This window comes from Anabrus simplex, chromosome X, assembly GCF_040414725.1.
Source record: "Anabrus simplex isolate iqAnaSimp1 chromosome X, ASM4041472v1, whole genome shotgun sequence".
NCBI classification, from domain to species: domain Eukaryota; kingdom Metazoa; phylum Arthropoda; class Insecta; order Orthoptera; family Tettigoniidae; genus Anabrus; species Anabrus simplex.
In genome coordinates, this window is record NC_090279.1 from 156,374,536 (window position 1) to 156,395,335 (window position 20,800).

At 38.9% G+C, this 20,800-nt stretch overlaps 1 protein-coding gene across 1 annotated transcript in view; it reads right to left on the bottom strand.

Annotated features, from left to right (window-relative positions):
* The window catches only part of LOC136886025 (fucose mutarotase), a 31,667-nt gene extending 12,023 nt beyond the window's left edge, over positions 1-19,644 (bottom strand). Inside the window, exons 1-2 of the mRNA XM_067158739.2 lie at positions 19,504-19,644; positions 10,233-10,369 (exon numbers count right to left, since the gene is read on the bottom strand). Of these exons, the coding sequence (XP_067014840.2) occupies positions 10,233-10,369; positions 19,504-19,588 (222 nt within the window). The 5' untranslated portion in view covers positions 19,589-19,644. The remainder of the gene's footprint in view (positions 1-10,232; positions 10,370-19,503) is intronic.
* Between the last annotated feature and the right edge of the window lie 1,156 nt (positions 19,645-20,800).

The window sequence follows — 20,800 nt, forward strand, 5'->3', positions numbered from 1 at the left end:
GGCACAAAATAATGCAGCAGTTTATAAATATTCACAATAATAGTAATATTATGCATCCTTATGCTCACCAGGCACAAAATAATGCGGCAGTTTATAAATATTCACAATAATAGTAATATTATGCATCCTTATGCTCACCAGGCACAAAATAATGCGGCAGTTTATAAATATTCACAGTAATAGTAATATTATCCATCCTTATGCTCACCAGGCACAAAATAATGCAGCAGTTTATAAATATTCACAATAATAGTAATATTATGCATCCTTATGCTCACCAGGCACAAAATAATGCGGCAGTTTATAAATATTCACAGTAATAGTAATATTATCCATCCTTATGCTCACCAGGCACAAAATAATGCAGCAGTTTATAAATATTCACAATAATAGTAATATTATGCATCCTTATGTTCACCAGGCACAAAATAATGCATGCAGTAGTTAATAAATATTCACAATAATAGTAATATTATCCATCCTTATGCTCACCAGGCACAAAATAATGCAGCAGTTTATAAATATTCACAATAATAGTAATATTATGCATCCTTATGTTCACCAGGCACAAAATAATGCATGCAGTAGTTAATAAATATTCACAATAATAGTAATATTATCCATCCTTATGCTCACCAGGCACAAAATAATGCAGCAGTTTATAAATATTCACAATAATAGTAATATTATGCATCCTTATGCTCACCAGGCACAAAATAATGCAGCAGTTTATAAATATTCACAATAATAGTAATATTATGCATCCTTATGCTCACCAGGCACAAAATAATGCGGCAGTTTATAAATATTCACAATAATAGTAATATTATGCATCCTTATGCTCACCAGGCACAAAATAATGCGGCAGTTTATAAATATTCACAGTAATAGTAATATTATCCATCCTTATGCTCACCAGGCACAAAATAATGCAGCAGTTTATAAATATTCACAATAATAGTAATATTATGCATCCTTATGCTCACCAGGCACAAAATAATGCAGCAGTTTATAAATATTCACAATAATAGTAATATTATGCATCCTTATGCTCACCAGGCACAAAATAATGCAGCAGTTTATAAATATTCACAATAATAGTAATATTATGCATCCTTATGCTCACCAGGCACAAAATAATGCGGCAGTTTATAAATATTCACAGTAATAGTAATATTATCCATCCTTATGCTGACCAGGCACAAAATAATGCAGCAGTTTATAAATATTCACAATAATAGTAATATTATGCATCCTTATGCTCACCAGGCACAAAATAATGCGGCAGTTTATAAATATTCACAGTAATAGTAATATTATCCATCCTTATGCTCACCAGGCACAAAATAATGCAGCAGTTTATAAATATTCACAATAATAGTAATATTATGCATCCTTATGTTCACCAGGCACAAAATAATGCATGCAGTAGTTAATAAATATTCACAATAATAGTAATATTATCCATCCTTATGCTCACCAGGCACAAAATAATGCAGCAGTTTATAAATATTCACAATAATAGTAATATTATGCATCCTTATGTTCACCAGGCACAAAATAATGCATGCAGTAGTTAATAAATATTCACAATAATAGTAATATTATCCATCCTTATGCTCACCAGGCACAAAATAATGCAGCAGTTTATAAATATTCACAATAATAGTAATATTATGCATCCTTATGTTCACCAGGCACAAAATAATGCATGCAGCAGTTTATAAATATTCACAATAATAGTAATATTATCCATCCTTATGCTCACCAGGCACAAAATAATGCAGCAGTTTATAAATATTCACAATAATAGTAATATTATGCATCCTTATGCTCACCAGGCACAAAATAATGCAGCAGTTTATAAATATTCACAGTAATAGTAATATTATGCATCCTTATGTTCACCAGGCACAAAATAATGCATGCAGCAGTTTATAAATATTCACAATGATAGTAATATTATCCATCCTTATGCTCACCAGGCACAAAATAATGCAGCAGTTTATAAATATTCACAATAATAGTAATATTATGCATCCTTATGTTCACCAGGCACAAAATAATGCATGCAGTAGTTAATAAATATTCACAATAATAGTAATATTATCCATCCTTATGCTGACCAGGCACAAAATAATGCAGCAGTTTATAAATATTCACAATAATAGTAATATTATGCATCCTTATGCTCACCAGGCACAAAATAATGCAGCAGTTTATAAATATTCACAGTAATAGTAATATTATGCATCCTTATGCTGACCAGGCACAAAATAATGCATGCAGTAGTTAATAAATATTCACAATAATAGTAATATTATCCATCCTTATGTTCACCAGGCACAAAATAATGCAGCAGTTTATAAATATTCACAGTAATAGTAATATTATGCATCCTTATGCTCACCAGGCACATTGCGTCCAAACACGATGTATATTTCTATAGTATTGTCTGGTTTGAGGATTTATGCTAACAAAACGACTGTCTTATATTAATATTTACGTAAACGTAAGTGATGAGTATAGTTTAAAAGGCAATTATTAAAATAATGTCCGGCTCCATAGCTAAATGGTTAGCGTGCTGGCCGTTGGTCACAGGGGTCCCGGGTTCGATTCCCGGCAGGGTCGGGAATTTTCACCACCATTGGTATCGGTCGTTGACGGAACAATCACTTAGCATGTGTATGATAACATTTTTTGTTCACCCCTCATGTTATTCCCCAGATTATGAGGCACATAAGTGAGCAAGCCTCTCCCTGTCAGCCGCTTGTCATGACGTACTCGCTCCTTCCTCTGTGGCATTATTGCTCATGTTGGTTTGATCTCTTCCTTCCGGTAGAAAAGAAAGCCAAGTACCGAGTTAAAACCGTTTAAACCGTTACCGGGCGGATCTCCCCAGCAACTCTCTTTACAGTCTATAGAGCTCCAACTACTATATGTCTTTTAACGAGAGTTTAATCCTGATGTAAACATGGTGTGTCCATGCCTCAGCCAAAGAAAGAGTTGTGATTCGCTGAGCGTGTAGTACCGATCTCCACCCCGTCAACGTCTCATGTTCGGATGTATTGCATACGACAACAGTGCGAAGATCTGAACTTCTGAATAAACGACTAAACCTGGATTCTATTCACTTAGTTTATTGAACACATTCACAATGCACTGTCTATGCTCACTTCTGAGCGGTTTTCCTTTTTGAGCTTCACTTCACGCGATAGTCCTACCTCTTGCTCCATTTCTCTCACGATGAATACTGACACTGACTGCTGCTGCAAGATCTCCTTATCTCCACGCTGTACAGCTTGGGACTTTTCCCCACTACGAGAAGACTTCCTGTATTACCCCACGCCTTGTGCCTTAATTTCTCGTTATTTAATTACTATTTTAAAAAACACACACACATATAGATATATACCGGTACCTATATATGACAACCATATTTTAATTTGATTACGCACTCTTCGAAACTCTCTAAATGTGATAAAATAAAATAGAATAAAATAAAATAAAATAAAATAAAATAAAATAAAATAAAATAAAATAAAATAAATGCGACGTACTACTTTTCTTCGAGCTCGGATACAGTGGAGTGAGTGCGACGGTAGCTTCTCCAATCAACTACGTCTATGCCCACGTGCAAAGGCAAGGTGCTCCGCCTATTTGTTTACATCAGGATTAAACTCTCGTGAAAAGCGGTATTCTAACATGTTTTCATTCCTCCCTTGAAGGGTGTGCCCTTTTCAAGGTAACAACTGCGGTGAACTCTTCCTTCTTCTGTGCGCCGGCTGCTCCTGTAATAAATGACATGTAAATGATACTCACCGCTGCATGTAGACTCTTCTTCCTCAGTCGTGACCGTCCGCTATCCCCGGAGAGAGGCCACCCGTCGATCAAGGAGTGAGGAAATGAAAAGATGGGGTAAACTAACTATAAATGACGGTACCCAAAGACTGAATTAAAATTTAAATAAAAGACTGATTTATTGAATAAAATGCAAAGTGCCAAAAAAATGAACGTAAACTGAACTGGTAAAAAAAATGTAACAAAATGAAATAAATGAGATTAAGAAAATAAAGATTGAGGATCTGCCTTACAATAACACCATTATCTGCCTAATAAACTGACTGAAGGTCAATCACATTAATTAAATATTCCAGACTATGTTGACACTGTCTTCAAGTTGATAACGTGAATCAATTTAAAACTCTGGTCAGAAGGACCACCTTCTTTGAACTACAGAATTATATTACGTAGAAAACTATCTCTCAAATAAATTAAAATAGTTGAATCATAATGAAGTAATTAGTTACGTCATCAAATCCACTGTCTCAGAGGAGTTATCAAATATTAACACATGTGGCTCATTTGGGAAAACACCCAACTTTAAAATAATCATGGACTGCACTAACCAAGTGTATCACCTAAGGAATAATTCGAAGAAAACAGATAGCCATGAACATCACACTTCATTTACCACATAACCATTGTCTTATTCAAACACCTCATGATTAAACAAAATAAATTATTGAAACATAAATCGGAGTGTTACAACCACTCATCTAATTTTTAAAACTTCACTTGCATGCCTGTGATAGACTGGACTTCTTAAAAATAATCCAAAAGATTAGGCCAAGTGCCTTACGTTAACATTTCAAAATGACAGCGATCCTTGTACATTAAAATTTCTATTGAATTTGCCGCTAACTGCATTTCCTTATCAACTCATTATTTGTGGTACCACCACTAGATGGAGGCAGATGCCATCTTGTTCACCTCATTCATTGCGGCAGTTTTTACACAATTGGTTTATTAAAGATCGCTTCATTTTCTAAATAAAATGTAGTGGATTTTAAAAGGTTTGGTAATTACTGAAATCTGGTATGAGCATACCACTACTATGGTTTCGACTGTGACTTAATCGATGATCCATTAACCTAACATCTGAAATCTTATTTACATCATTAAATCTGTTAACGGAGAAACACTGCTCCGACAAAGAAAATACAGAAAACAAAACTAGCCTATCTACACCTATCTATTTACATCAGATCAAATATAAATAATTCACATACGCTCACGTCCTACAAATAAACGGTAATAAAGTACACTCAGAAAGAAAACAAATAACAAACTAGATCCCACCATCGCGGCCTACTGGAAATTAATAAGGATGGAATGCGCAAAATAAAATCAGAGTCTCCAGAAAAATATACCCCGCTGCGAGTAGCAAAAATATAACTATTGTGAATTTGACGGCAATCTCTAACCTCAGACGATAAGTGTCTGGACATGATACTATTTAACCTTTCTGGACAATAATTACTGTTATTTCATGTCATCCATGACTTCCCATGACTATCGAAAAACACATTGACTCGTCGCTCTGCTCACATTGTACAATGGCTAACATATTTGCCGAGCATCTACTTTCCCTGGAATTCTTTAAACAAATACAGGCTTCTGCCTACAATCATAACCCATGTCGTAACACATTTAACACTCTTGGTTAAATTTTTCGTTTCACAATTCTATTTACTCATTAATTCTCGACGTCATCATTATTCATTATTCTCACAATACGGCCTCGCTCGTATCCGGCGGGCGAAATATCTGTCGTGCATATCACTATTTCTTACGACAGTTCATGACATGGTCCAAATATCACATTTCCATTATCAACGTAGATCATCAGGGATATTATTCATCTAGCTCGATCTCTCGATCATTCTCTGCTTCACATATCACAAAATATCAGAGCTGACTCATCAATGGCTTCCTGGCACTCACTGTTTCTTAAAGAAAAATTACGAGATTGCCTCTCAAAACACAGATGTTGAAACATGTGTAACCGCAACTACACAGAAATAAATACTCGCGTCTACCAAAAATCGTTGCAAAAATACACGGGATAAGTACTACCAGAAACGGTCACCTGAAGGATGATCCCACAACATAAACAAACTGAATGCGCATAAAAAGCAAAAATAAACATTAAAACATCGAGGCGGCGTCTACTAGATCAAAACTCCAACAAAATATGACTCAAAACCAACGATATAATAACATGATGAACATAATTATAAATAAATCGGCGTTACACTCATAGATCAAATATCATAGCTTCCTAAACTGTCAAAGTGACATACTACAGAAATAATCCATGACAACACGCAAACAACATCTACCTAAACGAAATGCACAAATAACCCTAGCTGAAAATGCGACATTATTATTATAATTATTATTATTCATTATTATTACTATTATTATTATTAATATTATAATTATTATTATTATTATTATTATTATTATTATTATTATTATTATTATTATTATTATTATTATTATTATTATTATTATTATTATTATAGTAGTATTATAAAACTGTGAATTATTTACAATCCTACCTAATACTCTAAGCTACATTTGATCATCGATTAGTCACGGTCCTACATACTTATTTACATTATTTATTGATGCTCATACCTGGTGATGGAGGCATGCTGGCTCACCCTCCAGACTCGGTCATGGTGAATTAGAATACCATCTTGAAGCTGCTGCGGTATTCCAAATTTTCACACACGCAACTTTGACACATTTTTGTCATGCCGTAACACACGCTTACATTAACATAAAACACTCGCATTTCTCGCACTCCAGTGCAGGTTAGACGATACCACTGCAGACTCCTGTCGTGAAGTTGGCCGGTCGTCTCCGCTATCTACCTGAAAATCACCTGTTGGTCTGCCTTCCGGTCTCTCAGCTTTTGTTTACATGGAGCTTACCGAACATTAACCCCAACGGGACATAACTGTTTGCTCAAGGTCTACCACTGCGGCCTTCATTAAAGAAAAGTCATTCTCCTCCCTGTCTGCCTTTACAAGTTTCTCCCCGTAAACATCTCGCTTGCCAAACAGTTTATTAAGTGGTAAAAGCAAGCTAAGAATAAAGTTTCAAATGTTGTGGGGAAGTTTATGCTGATAACAAATATGAAACTACCCGTGGGTTAGAGAGGCTTTATGTAATTGTGCTGAAAACACGGACTTGTTCCTCTCGAATGGTAATGTGAGTTCATTTAAGCCAAGTGTTGAAAGTGTAGCTCTTGCCTGTTATTTCTGCATAAATAGTAAAAGTTCGTTAAAGTGTTCATTTCTGAAATGTTACTCTCCCAAGTAAAATAATACAAGGCTTTCTCAAAATGCCTACAAGTGTCTCTACTCGCTTTCTTACCAGCTAAAAGTAAAGCTGACTAACTGAATTAGCTGTCACCTCTGTCACACTGTCGCTCTGATTCACACTGTCAAACTGAAGTTTCACTGAGAATGCTCAAGAATCACTGAGGAGACTGAAAACACACACTGAGAATTCTGAAGAATCACTGAGAATTCAACCCCCTGATCGCTGGGTTTTTTAATGAGTTCTCTCCCCCACCTTGAAAATAGTTCTGTGGAAGGGATGTGGCGTAGTGATCTAGCCCTCGGGAGCGCTTTATCGTACATCCGTAGGTTAAAGTTTTTCAAAATTTATGTACAGAACTTCCTAATTTTTGTCTGACTTACATGTAATATTGCGTCGTGGGAAATGATCACAGGATAATCCACACGACGGCGCGCGTCACTGGTGTTATTTTCTTCCGGTGAATGGCTCCATCCCGCCATGACAGTTCATTCTCCTGGAGACTACTACCCTTCCGTGTGGAGTTAAATTTTATTAATTAGGCACTAATTAACCACAGATTCGCACTGATAAATTTCCAAATATTATAAAGAAGTCAGGACACTGTTTTTCACCACCACACCGGGCTTCAGATAGCGAAATACTGACTGTAGATTCCCGCTATGACAGTTCATTCAAATTTAGAATTTTGTGATTGGCTGAGACTTCGCGCTCTTCGTAGCGTGGATGCTTCCATTTCCTCCCCAGAGTTGGCGGGTATTGTCGTTGTCCCTTTGTCCTAGCTAAGTAGGTCAGGCCTCAACGCGTGATTTTCTCGTGAGAACCAACAGAAAGTCGCCACTCCTAGGCGGTGTCATAAAATTTATTGGAAGGAGTACTCAGGGCGGTTTACAAGTTGGTCGTGCTCTAAGAAGAGTTTCGAGGATTCTACTCACCGTCACACTGGCGCCAGAAAGTTCCTTTGTGACTGCTAGTTTACAGCCTCCTGTAGTATCCCATATGCGAAATGTTCAACTTTTAATTTGTAAATTAATTAGGTAAATTCGCTTATGGGTGCAAAGGGGGAGGTGGGCCTCCTAGACGGTGACGCCCAGTAGCGGTGATTGGGAATTAGGAGTGGGGGAGGGCACAAAAGTTCAACAAAATGTATCCGGGTGTGTGGGATATATCGGGGGGGGGCGGTAGACATCAAATTTGAAAAAATAGCCATAAAATTGTAGGTTTTTTAAGCTCTCTGAGCGAATTTCAATATAGGCATAAAGGTTGACAGTCTACCAACTTATGTGCGGTAATAATAGTACTATACAATAAAATGTTCACCAAAGGGACAATAATTAGACATGTGGTACAATTAAATAGAAGCACGGCGTGATTATAGAATTAAAAAGTAATTCAGTATTTGAGTACACAGGAACAAAGTAACAGACATACTGTATTGACCGAGTGAGATTGCCAGACTGACGAATGCGTGCGGCAAGCGAGTGACCTTGGAAAAAATAATACCCTTGTTAGGCTGGCCGTAAAATGAGACACAGATCCGTGAGGTGACGCAGGGTGACTCACGTCGAATTCTTCACGGCAGAGTGAATCACGGCGACAATTCTCGCAAGTTGGAACACAGTTTATGACCTATCTGTGTCGGTGCCTCGTAAAGCAACTTGTAAAACATACCCCCTCGTCATAACTTCATCGCATTATTTGTTACTTATTTTTCTCACTAAAACTCACTTTTTGTGTATGGAAATAAGTTGTTTTCAATTTGTATTTCTCAGTTTAGCCATTAGAAATAATTTGTATTTGTCACATGAATTTATTTTTGGAATTTCTGATTTCAAAACAATTATTTTTGCATTCATCAATAGACAAAACATTTAACTGCAATAAATTGATCTTTTGTTGCTTTATATTGTACATTATTTCTTCCTCAAAACACAATAAATAGTTTATGGTGGTTTAGACAAAAATACATTTAATATGATTTTTCAAAAAGAATTCCTGACTCAGTAAAATGGTTTATCAACAATATGAACAACCAAAATCACCGTGAGTCTTGCAGGAAACTGCGGAAGAGAGATTGCGGTCCGCAGGGTCACCACGGGCAGCAACTACGTCACGTCACACTGCGCCGTAACATGCGCCGGTCCAGTCAGTTCTGTGGTTCGCACAAACTCACCGTGAGTCATCCTGCGTCACGTCACAGACCTGCGTCTCATTTTGTGGCCGGCCTTATACCGTTCGTCGCAGCACGTGTTACACATTGCTCCGCGAGTCTCCGTTACTTGCTGTGGCGCTGTACAATTCGGTTAGCCGTAACGAATGACATTCTGTGCATATTTCCGCTAAGTATATTTCTTAATAATTAAAGAAATTCAAAGAAAGAATTAGCTGAAAAGACAACAGAGTTTGCAATTTTAAAAATAACATTTCTAGTTTCAGCCGGCTAAAATGTATTTTTTTTTTCTCCACAAAGTGGAGGGAGCAACTGCCCCCCACCCCGCCAATCACTGTTACTGGACTGACGCCCTCCCTCAGGCCAAAAGATTTGTATCGGAGAAGGAAATGCGTGGGGAGTGTCCCGGCATTCGCCTTAGTGCAGAAGAGTGGAAAACCATTCTCAAGACTGGTTTGAGAGCACCAATCGAAGAAAAAATGCCACAGAAGGGAAATTCACACTGTGTTTGTGTTTGTTGGTGATTTCTTGGCGTGGTTCTCAAGCCGACATTAAGCCACGTGCAGATTTTAACACCACCACCTCGCAAAGTGCATTTGAATTCGCCCGCGAAACGATCTGATTGGCTAACTCCAGCAGCTGATAAAGTGACAACGGCCAGAGTTATCGAATTTTGTTTTCAAATTATGTACTCTGTATAGAGTTGTTTTTGTGTGTTGATATGACATATTTTCAAGTAATGTCCAAGTGACTCGAATTCAATTTAACATTTTATGATTAATGATCAGTCACAAACTTACTTGCAGTATCATTTTGAATGTGTACTTTGCCCACCAGTCAAATTTTGGAAAAGAAAGAGGGGAATACGTTACTGGTAGATACTGACTGGAGGTTCGTGATGATCCAAGGGCAACAGTTTGAGGATAGCTTGTAGAACTTCTGGTCCACCGTGGCCGTCAGCTCGCACCTCCCGAGGTCCCCCTTTGCACATTGATGATGTCGTAAAGTTAGCATCAGCGATCACTGAAACATGACATGTTCAAATAAACAGAACATCTCCCTTCGTTTACGATGTCAGTGACTTTGGGTTTTATCATGCAGAGAAAGTGACAAAATCTATATATACAAGGTCTCTCATATTAACTAAGACCGAACGCATGGTGTTTGTTCTCTGCGCTGCGGCAGCTGCCTCAGCCGATCTTACGTCGCGCGCGGCCGCCCTGTTTTAAGCGCGTGTACAATCTTGCATGAAATCTTACCTTATAAGAGATGCTGGAATTGTCGTCCTTCCTGGGTTATGCAGGCATTGTATCTGGTAACTCACATTCTGGCTGACGCGAGACAATTCTGCCACTGTAATGTTTCTGATTTCATTCGCAATGTTTTCTTTTAGTTCCTGCATTGTGTGAGGATTTTTTCGATACACGATTTATTTCAGTTTTCCCCACAATTAAAAATCACACACTGTTACTGGAGAACGAGGGGAAAATAGAGCAGCACTGATCACTCTGTCTGCAAACACTTCCGAGATTGTAAGAAGGGAATGTTTTGCTGTATGAGCAGGGGATGAATCTTGTTGAAACCAGCCACGTGATTTTTCTTCTTCCGTTAACTGATGGAACACCATTAAGATTTTCTGCACACTAATAGCGAGAGTTGCCAGTATCCAGTATTCGGGAGATAGTTGGTTCGAACCCCACTGTCGGCAGCCCTGAAAATGGTTTTCTGTGGTTTCCCATTTTCACACCAGGCAAATGCTGGGGCTGAACCTTAATTAAGGCCATGGCCGCTTCCTTCCCACTCCTAGCCCTTTCCTCTCCCGTCGTCGCCGTAAGACCTATCTGTGTCGGTGCGACGTAAAACAACTGGCAAAAAAAAAAAAAAAAAAAAAAAATAGCGAGAGTTATGACTGTGCACATGGTCATTAAGATGAAACCAGAAATTTTACATACGAAAATACGGTGTTGCAATTATAATTGTCTCACCTTCTTAACAGATAAGATTCAGACTGGTGACTGATGCTTGCCAGGTCAAACACGTGCAGGCTGCTTGCAAGGTCAAGAACTATGCACGCGTCTCTCATTCTGGAGCTTATGTATCGGAGAGTCAAAACCGCTTCGACGGTCTTAGTTTATGTAAGAGACCCTGTATACTCGTTGATAAAAAATGTTGATGATATGTTGAAATTACAATATGATTTGAATTACTTATACGCATGGAGTATTGAAAACTGTTTGCAACTTAATATGAATAAATGCTGTTTCCTTCAGATTTTATATAAGAAAAATACATTGAATTATAAATATAAAATTAATAATGAAGAACTCAAGGTGGTTCACTCTGTTAATGACTTAGGGGTAATTGTTACAAGCATTTTATCTTTCAAGGAGCATATTAATGCAATGGTTAATGATTCCTGCAAGAAATTGGGTTTTATAATTAGAAATTCAAGAGATTTCACTAACACGTATGCACTCACCTTATTGTTCAATAGTATCGTCCGATCAAAACTTGAGTATTCATGTATAATTTGGTCTCCATGTTATAAGTCTTATCGAAATCAAGTTGAAAGAGTGCAGAAACGCTTTTTAAGATATATTTATTATAAAAATATAAGAATTCCCTTTTAGAAGTTATGTTTCATATGGATTTTTGTTGAATGAATTTAAATATGTATCGCTAGCCAGTAGGCGTGTAATAGTTCAACAAATTTATCTCTATAAGATTGTTAATGCATTAATTGATGATAATAGTTTGCTTCAAATTTCAGGAAATTTAAGATTTCGGCAACTGTTTATAAGTCCAGTCTCCAAAACTGTATTTTTAAAGAATTCTCCGTTTATCAATATGTGTGAAACAATAACTTAATTAACAGGTATCATACAGATCTTGACTGTACTTATGATGGCACATATGTAAATATATTAAAGGAATTTTACTCGTCGAAGTGATTTGTTTATATGTATGGTGATGATGATGCTTGTTGTTTAAAGGGGCCTAACATCGAAGGTCATCGGCCCCTGTTTATATGTATAATATTTACATGATTTGGCTACAGCTTTCTTGTTGGCTGTATTAACAGGTTTCTGTATATATGGTTTCATCCATTTCATACAGACCATTATCATCTCATTTAGATAATATTTTCATATTTTCTTCTTTTTGGTTTTTCTGTGTTATTTGTGTCAAATAATTTGTAAAAGCCACCTATAATTGGAGTGTGTCTCTGTTGGTGGCACATTTATGAAATAAATAAATAAATACTGTATACGAAGGCTGTAGATAAATAGGGGCGAAATTGATAAAACGCAATATTTAATGAACTAACGAAAAGAATTGTATTGCATTACTTCATTGTAAAGTCTATTACCTTTTGCCAAATGTCGAGAAGCTGTTGAGGACCGTTGGCAAGGCGTTCTCTATTGATGACAGCTAAGGAGCACCTTACAGCGCGGAGTACAGATGCCACGTGAGGAAATCGGCAACTTTGGAGGGGTTCCTTCAACTTCGGAAACAGGTCGAAGTCACAAGGACTCAAGTCTGGTGAGTACGGACGATGTTCCAAGACCTCCCAATGCCACCGTTGCAATAAGAGCTTGACATTGTCTGGGACATGACAACGATGCAACACGGCAGGGTGATCGTCTCCCAATAAACGTGGACATTCGCGCCGCATACTAGCCTTTCCATTTCAAAAACACTACAAGCATTAGCGATAATTTTGGAGATGACACTGATGAATATACAAGTCCCCTTAACACATGGAAGAAATAAGAATTCTAGTGGGGACGTTCCGTCCGTAACCGCGGTAGTCATCTTTGTGGAAACAGTCAACCTCGGTCTAAATTTCCTTCAATTTTTCACCAAGACTCTCACTTTGCTATACAGCTTCAGCATTAGCCGATATTAGAATTTCTTCAATGCTGTATGGTCCTAGGAAAGATAGATGCTGCATACAGAAAAATCAAGGAAAGCTTTGGGAAAAGGAAAACTAGGTGTATGAATATTAAGAGCTCAGATGTAAAACCACTTCTAGAAGACAACACAGAAAGATGGCAGGAGCATATCCAACAGCTCTATCAAGGTAAAGCCGTAGATGATATGGTTCTGGAACAAGAATAGCCTGTTGATGCTGATGAAATCGGAGACCCAATGTTGAGGTCAGCATTTGACAGAGCTTTGAGAGACGTAAATATGAACAAGGCACCTGGAATTGATGACATTCCATCCGAATTACTGACAGCCTTAGGAGAAACCAGCATGGCGAGGTTATTCCATTTAGTGTGTAAGATCTATGAGATAGGAGAAGTGCCACCCGATTTTCGGCAGAATGTTGTTATATCTATACCCAAGAAAGCCGGTGCTGACAAGTACGAGAACTACCGCACCATTAGTTTAGTATCTCACGCCTGCAGAATGTTAACACGCAATATTTACAGAAGAACGGAAGGACAAGTCGAAACCGAGTTGGGAAAAGATCAATTTGGCTTCAGAAGAAATGTAGGAACACGTGGAGCAATCCTGACTTTACGTCTGATCGTAGAGGATCGAATTAAGAAGGAAAAGCCCACACAAATGGCATTCGTAGATCTTGAAAAGGCATTTCATAATGTTAATTGGAGCAAGCTATTCGAGATTCTGAAAGTGATCGGGATGAAATACTGAGAATGAAGAGTTATCTACAGTCTGTATAAAAATCAGTCTGCAATGATAAGAATCGAGGGCTTTGGAAAAGAAGAAGCAATCCAGAAAAAAATTAAGGCAAGTTTGCAGTTTGCTCTCCCCCCCCCCTCTCAGCCCCACTCCTTTTAATGTTTATATAGAACAGGCAGTAAAGAAAATCAAAGAAGAATTTGAGAAGGGAATCACAATCCAAGGAGAGGAAATCAAAACCCTGACATTTACTGGCAATATTATTTTATCCGAGACTGCAAAAGATCTGGAGAAATTGCTGAATGGTATGAACAGAGTCTTGGGTGAAGGAGTACAAGATGAAAATAAATAAGTCCAAAACAAAAGTAATGGAGTGCGGTCGAACAGTCAGGTGATGCAGGAAATGTTAGATTAGGAAATGAAGTGTTAAATGAAGTAAGTTAATATTATTACTTGGGTAGTAAAATAACTAACGATGGCAGAAGTAAGGACATAACATGCAGACTAGCACAAGCAAGAAAGGCCTTCCTGAAGAAAAGAATTTTTTAAAAATTTCGAACATTGATATAGGAATTAGAAAGATGTTTTTGAAGACTTTCGTCTGAAGTATGGCATTGTAAGGAAGTTAAACATGGACGATAACTAGTTCAGGAAGAAAGAGAATGGAAGCTTTTGAAATGTGGTGTTAAAGAAGAATGCTGAAGGTGAGATGGGTAGATCGAATCACGAAACAGGAGATACTGAATCAAATTGGCGAGAGAAGATCGATTTGGCTAAATTTGACCAGAAGAAGAGAGAGAATGACAGGACACATCTTAAGACACCCAGGACTTGTACAGTTGGCTTTTGAGGGAAGTGTAGGCGGTAAGAACTGTAGGGGCAGACCAAGCTATGAATATGACAAGCGCCTGGCTGAGTGGCTCAGACGGTTAAGGCGCTGGCTTTCTGACCCCAACTTGGCAGGTTCGATCCTGGCTCAGTCCGGTGGTATTTGAAGGTGCTCAAATACGTCAGCCTCGTGTCGGTAAATTTACTGGCACGTAAAAGAACTCCCGTGGGACTAAATTCCGGCACCTCGGCGTCTCCGAAAACCGTAAAAGTAGTTAGTGAGACGTAAAACCATTAACATTATTTATTATTAATATGACAAGCAGATTAGAGCAGATGTAGGATGCAGCAGTTACGTAGAAATGAAAAGGTTAACACGTGGTAGGGTGACATGGAGAGCTGCATCAAACCAGTCTCCGGACTGATGAGTCAAACAACACAGCAACAACAGAATCTCTTCAATACATGCAACCGTAACTTTTCTTCACACCCTGGAAATTTCTACTAAGCACCCCATTGCGCTGAAGATGTTTGCCTCAGAAGCAGACGAAACGACAGGAGGTAGTAGGAATGCAACTTCAATACGTAACATTTCACGTCCACAGTCAGCAGCCATAAAATGTAACGTATTATTATTATTACTATTGAAGAATTTCGTGACAGGGACCATTGGAGTTTATTTCTTCTTATTATTATTATTATTATTATTATTATTTTACCGGGCAAGTTGGCCGTGCGGTCAGGGGCACACGGCTGTGAGCTTGCATCCGAGAGATAGTGGGTTCGAATCTCACTGTCGGCAGCCCTGAAGATGGTTTTCCGTGATTTCTCATTTCACATCAGACAAATGCTGGAACTGTACCTTAATTAAGGCCACGGCCGCTTACTTCCAACTCCTAGGCCTTTCCTATCCCACCGTCGCCATACGACCTATCTGTGTCGGTGCGACATAAAGCAACTAGCAAAAAATAGTAGCTTCTTTTCTTGATGGGGCCTCTAAATATTAGTTCGTAATTAGCGTCGACCTCTTAAGATCTTTTGATACCATGTTTTTCCTTCATTCCCACCTAGATATACCTGCTCCCTTTACAAAGCTGCAGGTTGTTCTTATTGGGTCTTCTTGCTTTTTTTTTTTGTTTCTTTTCTCTCTTCACCTGGTAGTCCTAGAGTGGAGAGTCTGATTCTACCCAGCGCCTCACATTCGAAAAGTATGCGTTCAGCTGATTTTGGAGTTTATTTACTATCCTCTCCATTTCCTCGAGCGTAGTTTCATTGATCGTTGTGCTCCTCCCATTGAACTTTAATAATAATGTGTGTGTTTGAGTCATCAGTCCATAGACTGGTTGATGCAGCTCTCCATGCCACCCTATCCTGTGCTAACCTTTTCATTTCTACGTAGCTATTGCATCCTACATCTGCTCTAATCTGTTTGTCATATTCATACCTTGGTCTACCCCTACCGTTCTTGCCACCTACACTTCCTTCAAAAACCAACTGAACAAGTCCTGGGTGTCTTAAGATGTGTCCTATCATTCTATCTCTTCTTCTCGTCAAATTTAGCCAAATCGATCTCCTCTCACCAATTCGATTCAGTATCTCTTCATTCGTGATTCGATCTATCCATCTCACCTTCAGCATTCTTCTGTAACACCACATTTCAAAAGCTTCTATTCTCTTTCTTTCTGAGCTAGTTATCGTCCATGTTTCACTTCCATACAATGCCACGCTCCACACAAAAGTCTTCAAAAACATCTTTCTAATTCCGATATCAATGTTTGAAGTGAGCAAATTTCTTTTCTTAAGAAAGCTCTTCCTTGCTTGTGCTAGTCTGCATTTTATGTCCTCCTTACTTCTGCCATCGTTGGTTATTTTACTACCCAAATAACAATATTCATCTACTTCCTTTAAGACTTCGTTTCCTAATCTAATATTCCCTACATCACCTGCCTTCGTTCGACTGCACTCCATTACTTTTGTTTTGGACTTATTTATTTTCATCTTGTACTCCTTACCTAAGACTTCATCCATACCATTCAGCAACTTCTCGAGATCTTCTGCAGTCTCAGATAAAATAACAATATCATCGGCAAATCTCAAGGTTTTGATTTCCTCTCCTTGGACTGTGATTCCCTTTCCAAATTTCTCTTTGATTTCCTTTACTGCCTGTTCTATGTAAACATTGAAAAGGAGAGGGGACAAACTGCAGCCTTGCCTCACTCCTTTCTGGACTGCTGCTTCTTTTTCAAAGCCCTCGATTCTTATCACTGCAGACTGATTTTTATACAGGTTGTAGATAATTCTTCGTTCTCGGTATCTGATCCCTATCATCTTCAGAATCATAAATAGCCTGGTCCAATCAACATTATCGAATGCCTTTTCTAGATCTACGAATGCCATGTACGTGGGCTTGTCCTTCTTGATTCGATCCTCTAAGATCAGACGCAAAGTCAGGATTGCTTCACGTGTTCCTACATTTCTTCTGAAGCCAAATTGATCTTCCCCCAACTCAGCTTCAACTTGTTTTTCCATTCTTCTGTAAATAATACGTGTTAAAATTTTGCAGGCATGAGATACTAAACTAATAGTGCGGTAGTTTTCACACCTGTCAGCACCGGCTTTCTTGGGAATAGGTATAACAACATTCTGCTGAAAATCGGATGGGACTTCTCCTGTCTCATACATCTTGCACACTAAATGAAATAACCTTACCATGCTGGTTTCTCCTAAGGCAGTCAGTAATTCAGCGGGAATATCATCAATTCCAGGTGCCTTGTTCCTATTTAGGTCACTCACAGCTCTGTCAAACTCTGACCTCAAAATTGGGTCTCCCATTTCATCAGCATCAACAGCCTCTTCATGTTCCAAAACGAAATTATCTACATCGTTACCTTGATACAACTGTTGGATATGCTCCTGCCATCTTTCTGCTTTGTCTTCTTTCCCTAGAAGTGGCTTTCCATCTGAGCTCTTAATATTCATGCACCTAGATTTCCTTTCTCCAAAGGTTTCCTTGATTTTCCTGTATGCAGCATCTACCTTTCCCAGGACCATACAGCCTTCGACATCCTTGCACTTCTCCTTCAGCCATTCTTCCTTAGCTACCTTGCACTTTCTATCCACTTCATTCTTTAATCGCCTGTATTCTTTTCCGCCCTCTTCATTTCTAGCATTCTTGTATTTTCGTCGTTCATCAATCAGGTCTAGTATCTCCTGAGTTATCCACTGATTCTTAGTTGATCTTTTCTTCCTTCCTAACATTTCTTCAGCAGCCCTACTGACTTCATTTTTCATGACTCTCCACTCTTCCTCTACTGTGTTTCCTTCGGCCTTTTCATTTAGTCCTTGTGCAACATGTTCCTTGAAACAATCCATCACACTCTTTTCTTTCAACTTGTCTAGATCCCATCTTTTTGCATTCTTTCCTTTCTTCAATTTCTTCAATTTCAGATGGCATTTCATGACCAACAAGTTGTGGTCAGAGTCCACGTCTGCTCCTGGGAAAGTTTTGCAATCCAACACCTGGTTTCTGAATCTCTGCCTAATCATAATGAAGTCTATTTGATACCTTCCAGTGTCTCCAGGTCTCGTCCACGTATACAGCCGTCGTTTGTGGTGTTTGAACCAAGTATTGGCGAGGACTAAATTATGGTCAGTGCAGAATTCAACCAGCCGACTTCCTCTTTCGTTCCTTTGTCCCAATCCAAATTCTCCTACTGTGCTACCTTCTCTTCCTTGGCCTACCACTGCGTTCCAGTCTCCCATCACAATTAGATTCTCGTCACCTTTGACATATTGTATTAAATCTTCTATCTCCTCATATATTCTTTCAATTTCTTCATCATCCGCTGAACTAGTAGCCATATAGACCTGCACTATTGTGGTGGGCATTGGTTTGGTGTCTATCTTGGCGACAATAATTCTTTCACTATGCTGGTCGTAGTAGCTTATCCGCTGCCCTATTTTCTTATTCATTATTAAACCAACTCCTGCATTACCCCTGTTTGATTTCGTGTTGATAATTCGGTAATCGCCTGACCAAAAATCCTGTTCTTCCTGCCAACGTATTTCACTTATACCAACTACATCTAACTTTAGCCTATCCATCTCCCTTTTCAGATTCTCTAACCTACCACAACGATTCAAACTTCTAACATTCCACGCTCCGACTCGCAGAATGTCAGTATCCATCTTCCTGATGATCGCCCCCTCTCGTGTAGTCCCCACCCGGAGATCCGAATGGGGGACTAGTTTACCTCCGGAATATTTTACCCGGGAGGAAGCCATCATCAGTACATCATTCATACAGAGCGAGCTGCGTGTCCTCGGGAGGTGGTTACGGCTGTAGTTTCCCATTGCTTTCAGCCGTGTAGCAGTATCAACACAGCTAAGCCATGTTGAGTATTATTACAAGGCCGTATCAGTCAATCATCTAGACTGCCGCCCTTGCAACTACCGAAAGGCTGCTACCCCCCTTTCGATGAACCATTCGTTAGTCTGGTCTCTCAACAGATACCCATCCGGTATGGTTGCACCTGCGGCTCGGCTATCTGCATCATTGGGACACGCAAGCCTCCCCACCGCGGCAAGGTCACATGGTTCGCAGAGGAGGTTAATAATAATAATAATAATAATAATAATAATAATAATAATAATAATAATAATAATAATATACTCACCAATCTCGTCTCCGTGCCCCATTGAAGCTAGCACATGCAGTAGTTCTGGAGAGAGGATTGTAGGAATTCCCTTCAGACGACCCATTTTTCCTGAAGACGTTAGAACGTGCAGTTAGGGCACTATGATGTTGAAAGTCAGAATGATTCCACTTTCGTCATAAGAACAGCTTAAATATCCGTCTGTAATAAAGAAGGCATTACATCACTGCAGATAACACGGGCTCTGCCATATCTCACATCATGACACCTAGAGGTCTTTGAAGTCAGATACTTGCGACAGTTTAGAGGCAGGGTCAAGGTGATGGAAGCCAGGCTTGTTCTTTTCTAGGGCGAAGGTCTGTCATTTTGAGGGAATCGTACTAGACTTACAGGCAGAGAGGGAGAGGTTCAAAACTCGTGAGCGTAGAGTACAGACCAAACGTGCTCACGCTGGGCATGCCGTCCCGCGGGTGTCGATCACTCTAAGTGGGCGGGCACGCAGACGATAATAATGGCGTTTGGCCTCCGAAGAGGCCTGGTGCAGGACTTTTTCTAGTAGACGGCCTATTCAATCAACAATGATCTGCATTTAGGGCAGTCGCTCAGGTGGCAGATTCCCTATCTGTTGTTTTCCTAGCCTTTTCTTAAATGAATTCAAAGAAACTGGAAATTTATTGAACATCTCCCTTGGTAAGTTATTCCAAACCCTAACTCCCCTTCCTATAAATGAATATTTGCCCCAATTTGTCCTCTTAATTCCACCTTTATCTTCATATTGTGATCTTTCCTACTTTTAAAGACGCCACTCAAACTTTTTCGTCTCCTAATGTCATTCCACGCCATTTCTCCGCCGACAGCTCGGAACATATCACTTAGTCGAGCAGCTCGTCTTCTTTCTCTCAGTTCTTCCCAGCCCAAACTTTGCAACATTTTTGTAACGCTACTCTTTTGTCGGAAATCACCCAGAACAAATCGAGCTGCTTTTCTTTGGATTTTTTTCCAGATCTTGAATCAAGTAATCCTGGTGAGGGCCACCTGCATGTCTGTGAAGATGAGACGCAGAGGATGAGTGTAAGCTATTCAACCAAAGTGACGTTGTGGCAACGTCACAAGCCGTGAAACTTGGGCGAAGTTCTCTCAGTCACACTCAATCACTGCGGCGAGTTTGAAATGGAGGCAGAAAATAATCAAAGAAAAGGGGCAGAAATCCACATTATTTTGAATTTACGTTCTAAGAAATAAGTTATTTACGTTCATTGCAGTTTTTGTATTTTGACCGGGTACAATAAAGAGTTAGTCTTACAACCTCAAATATTTG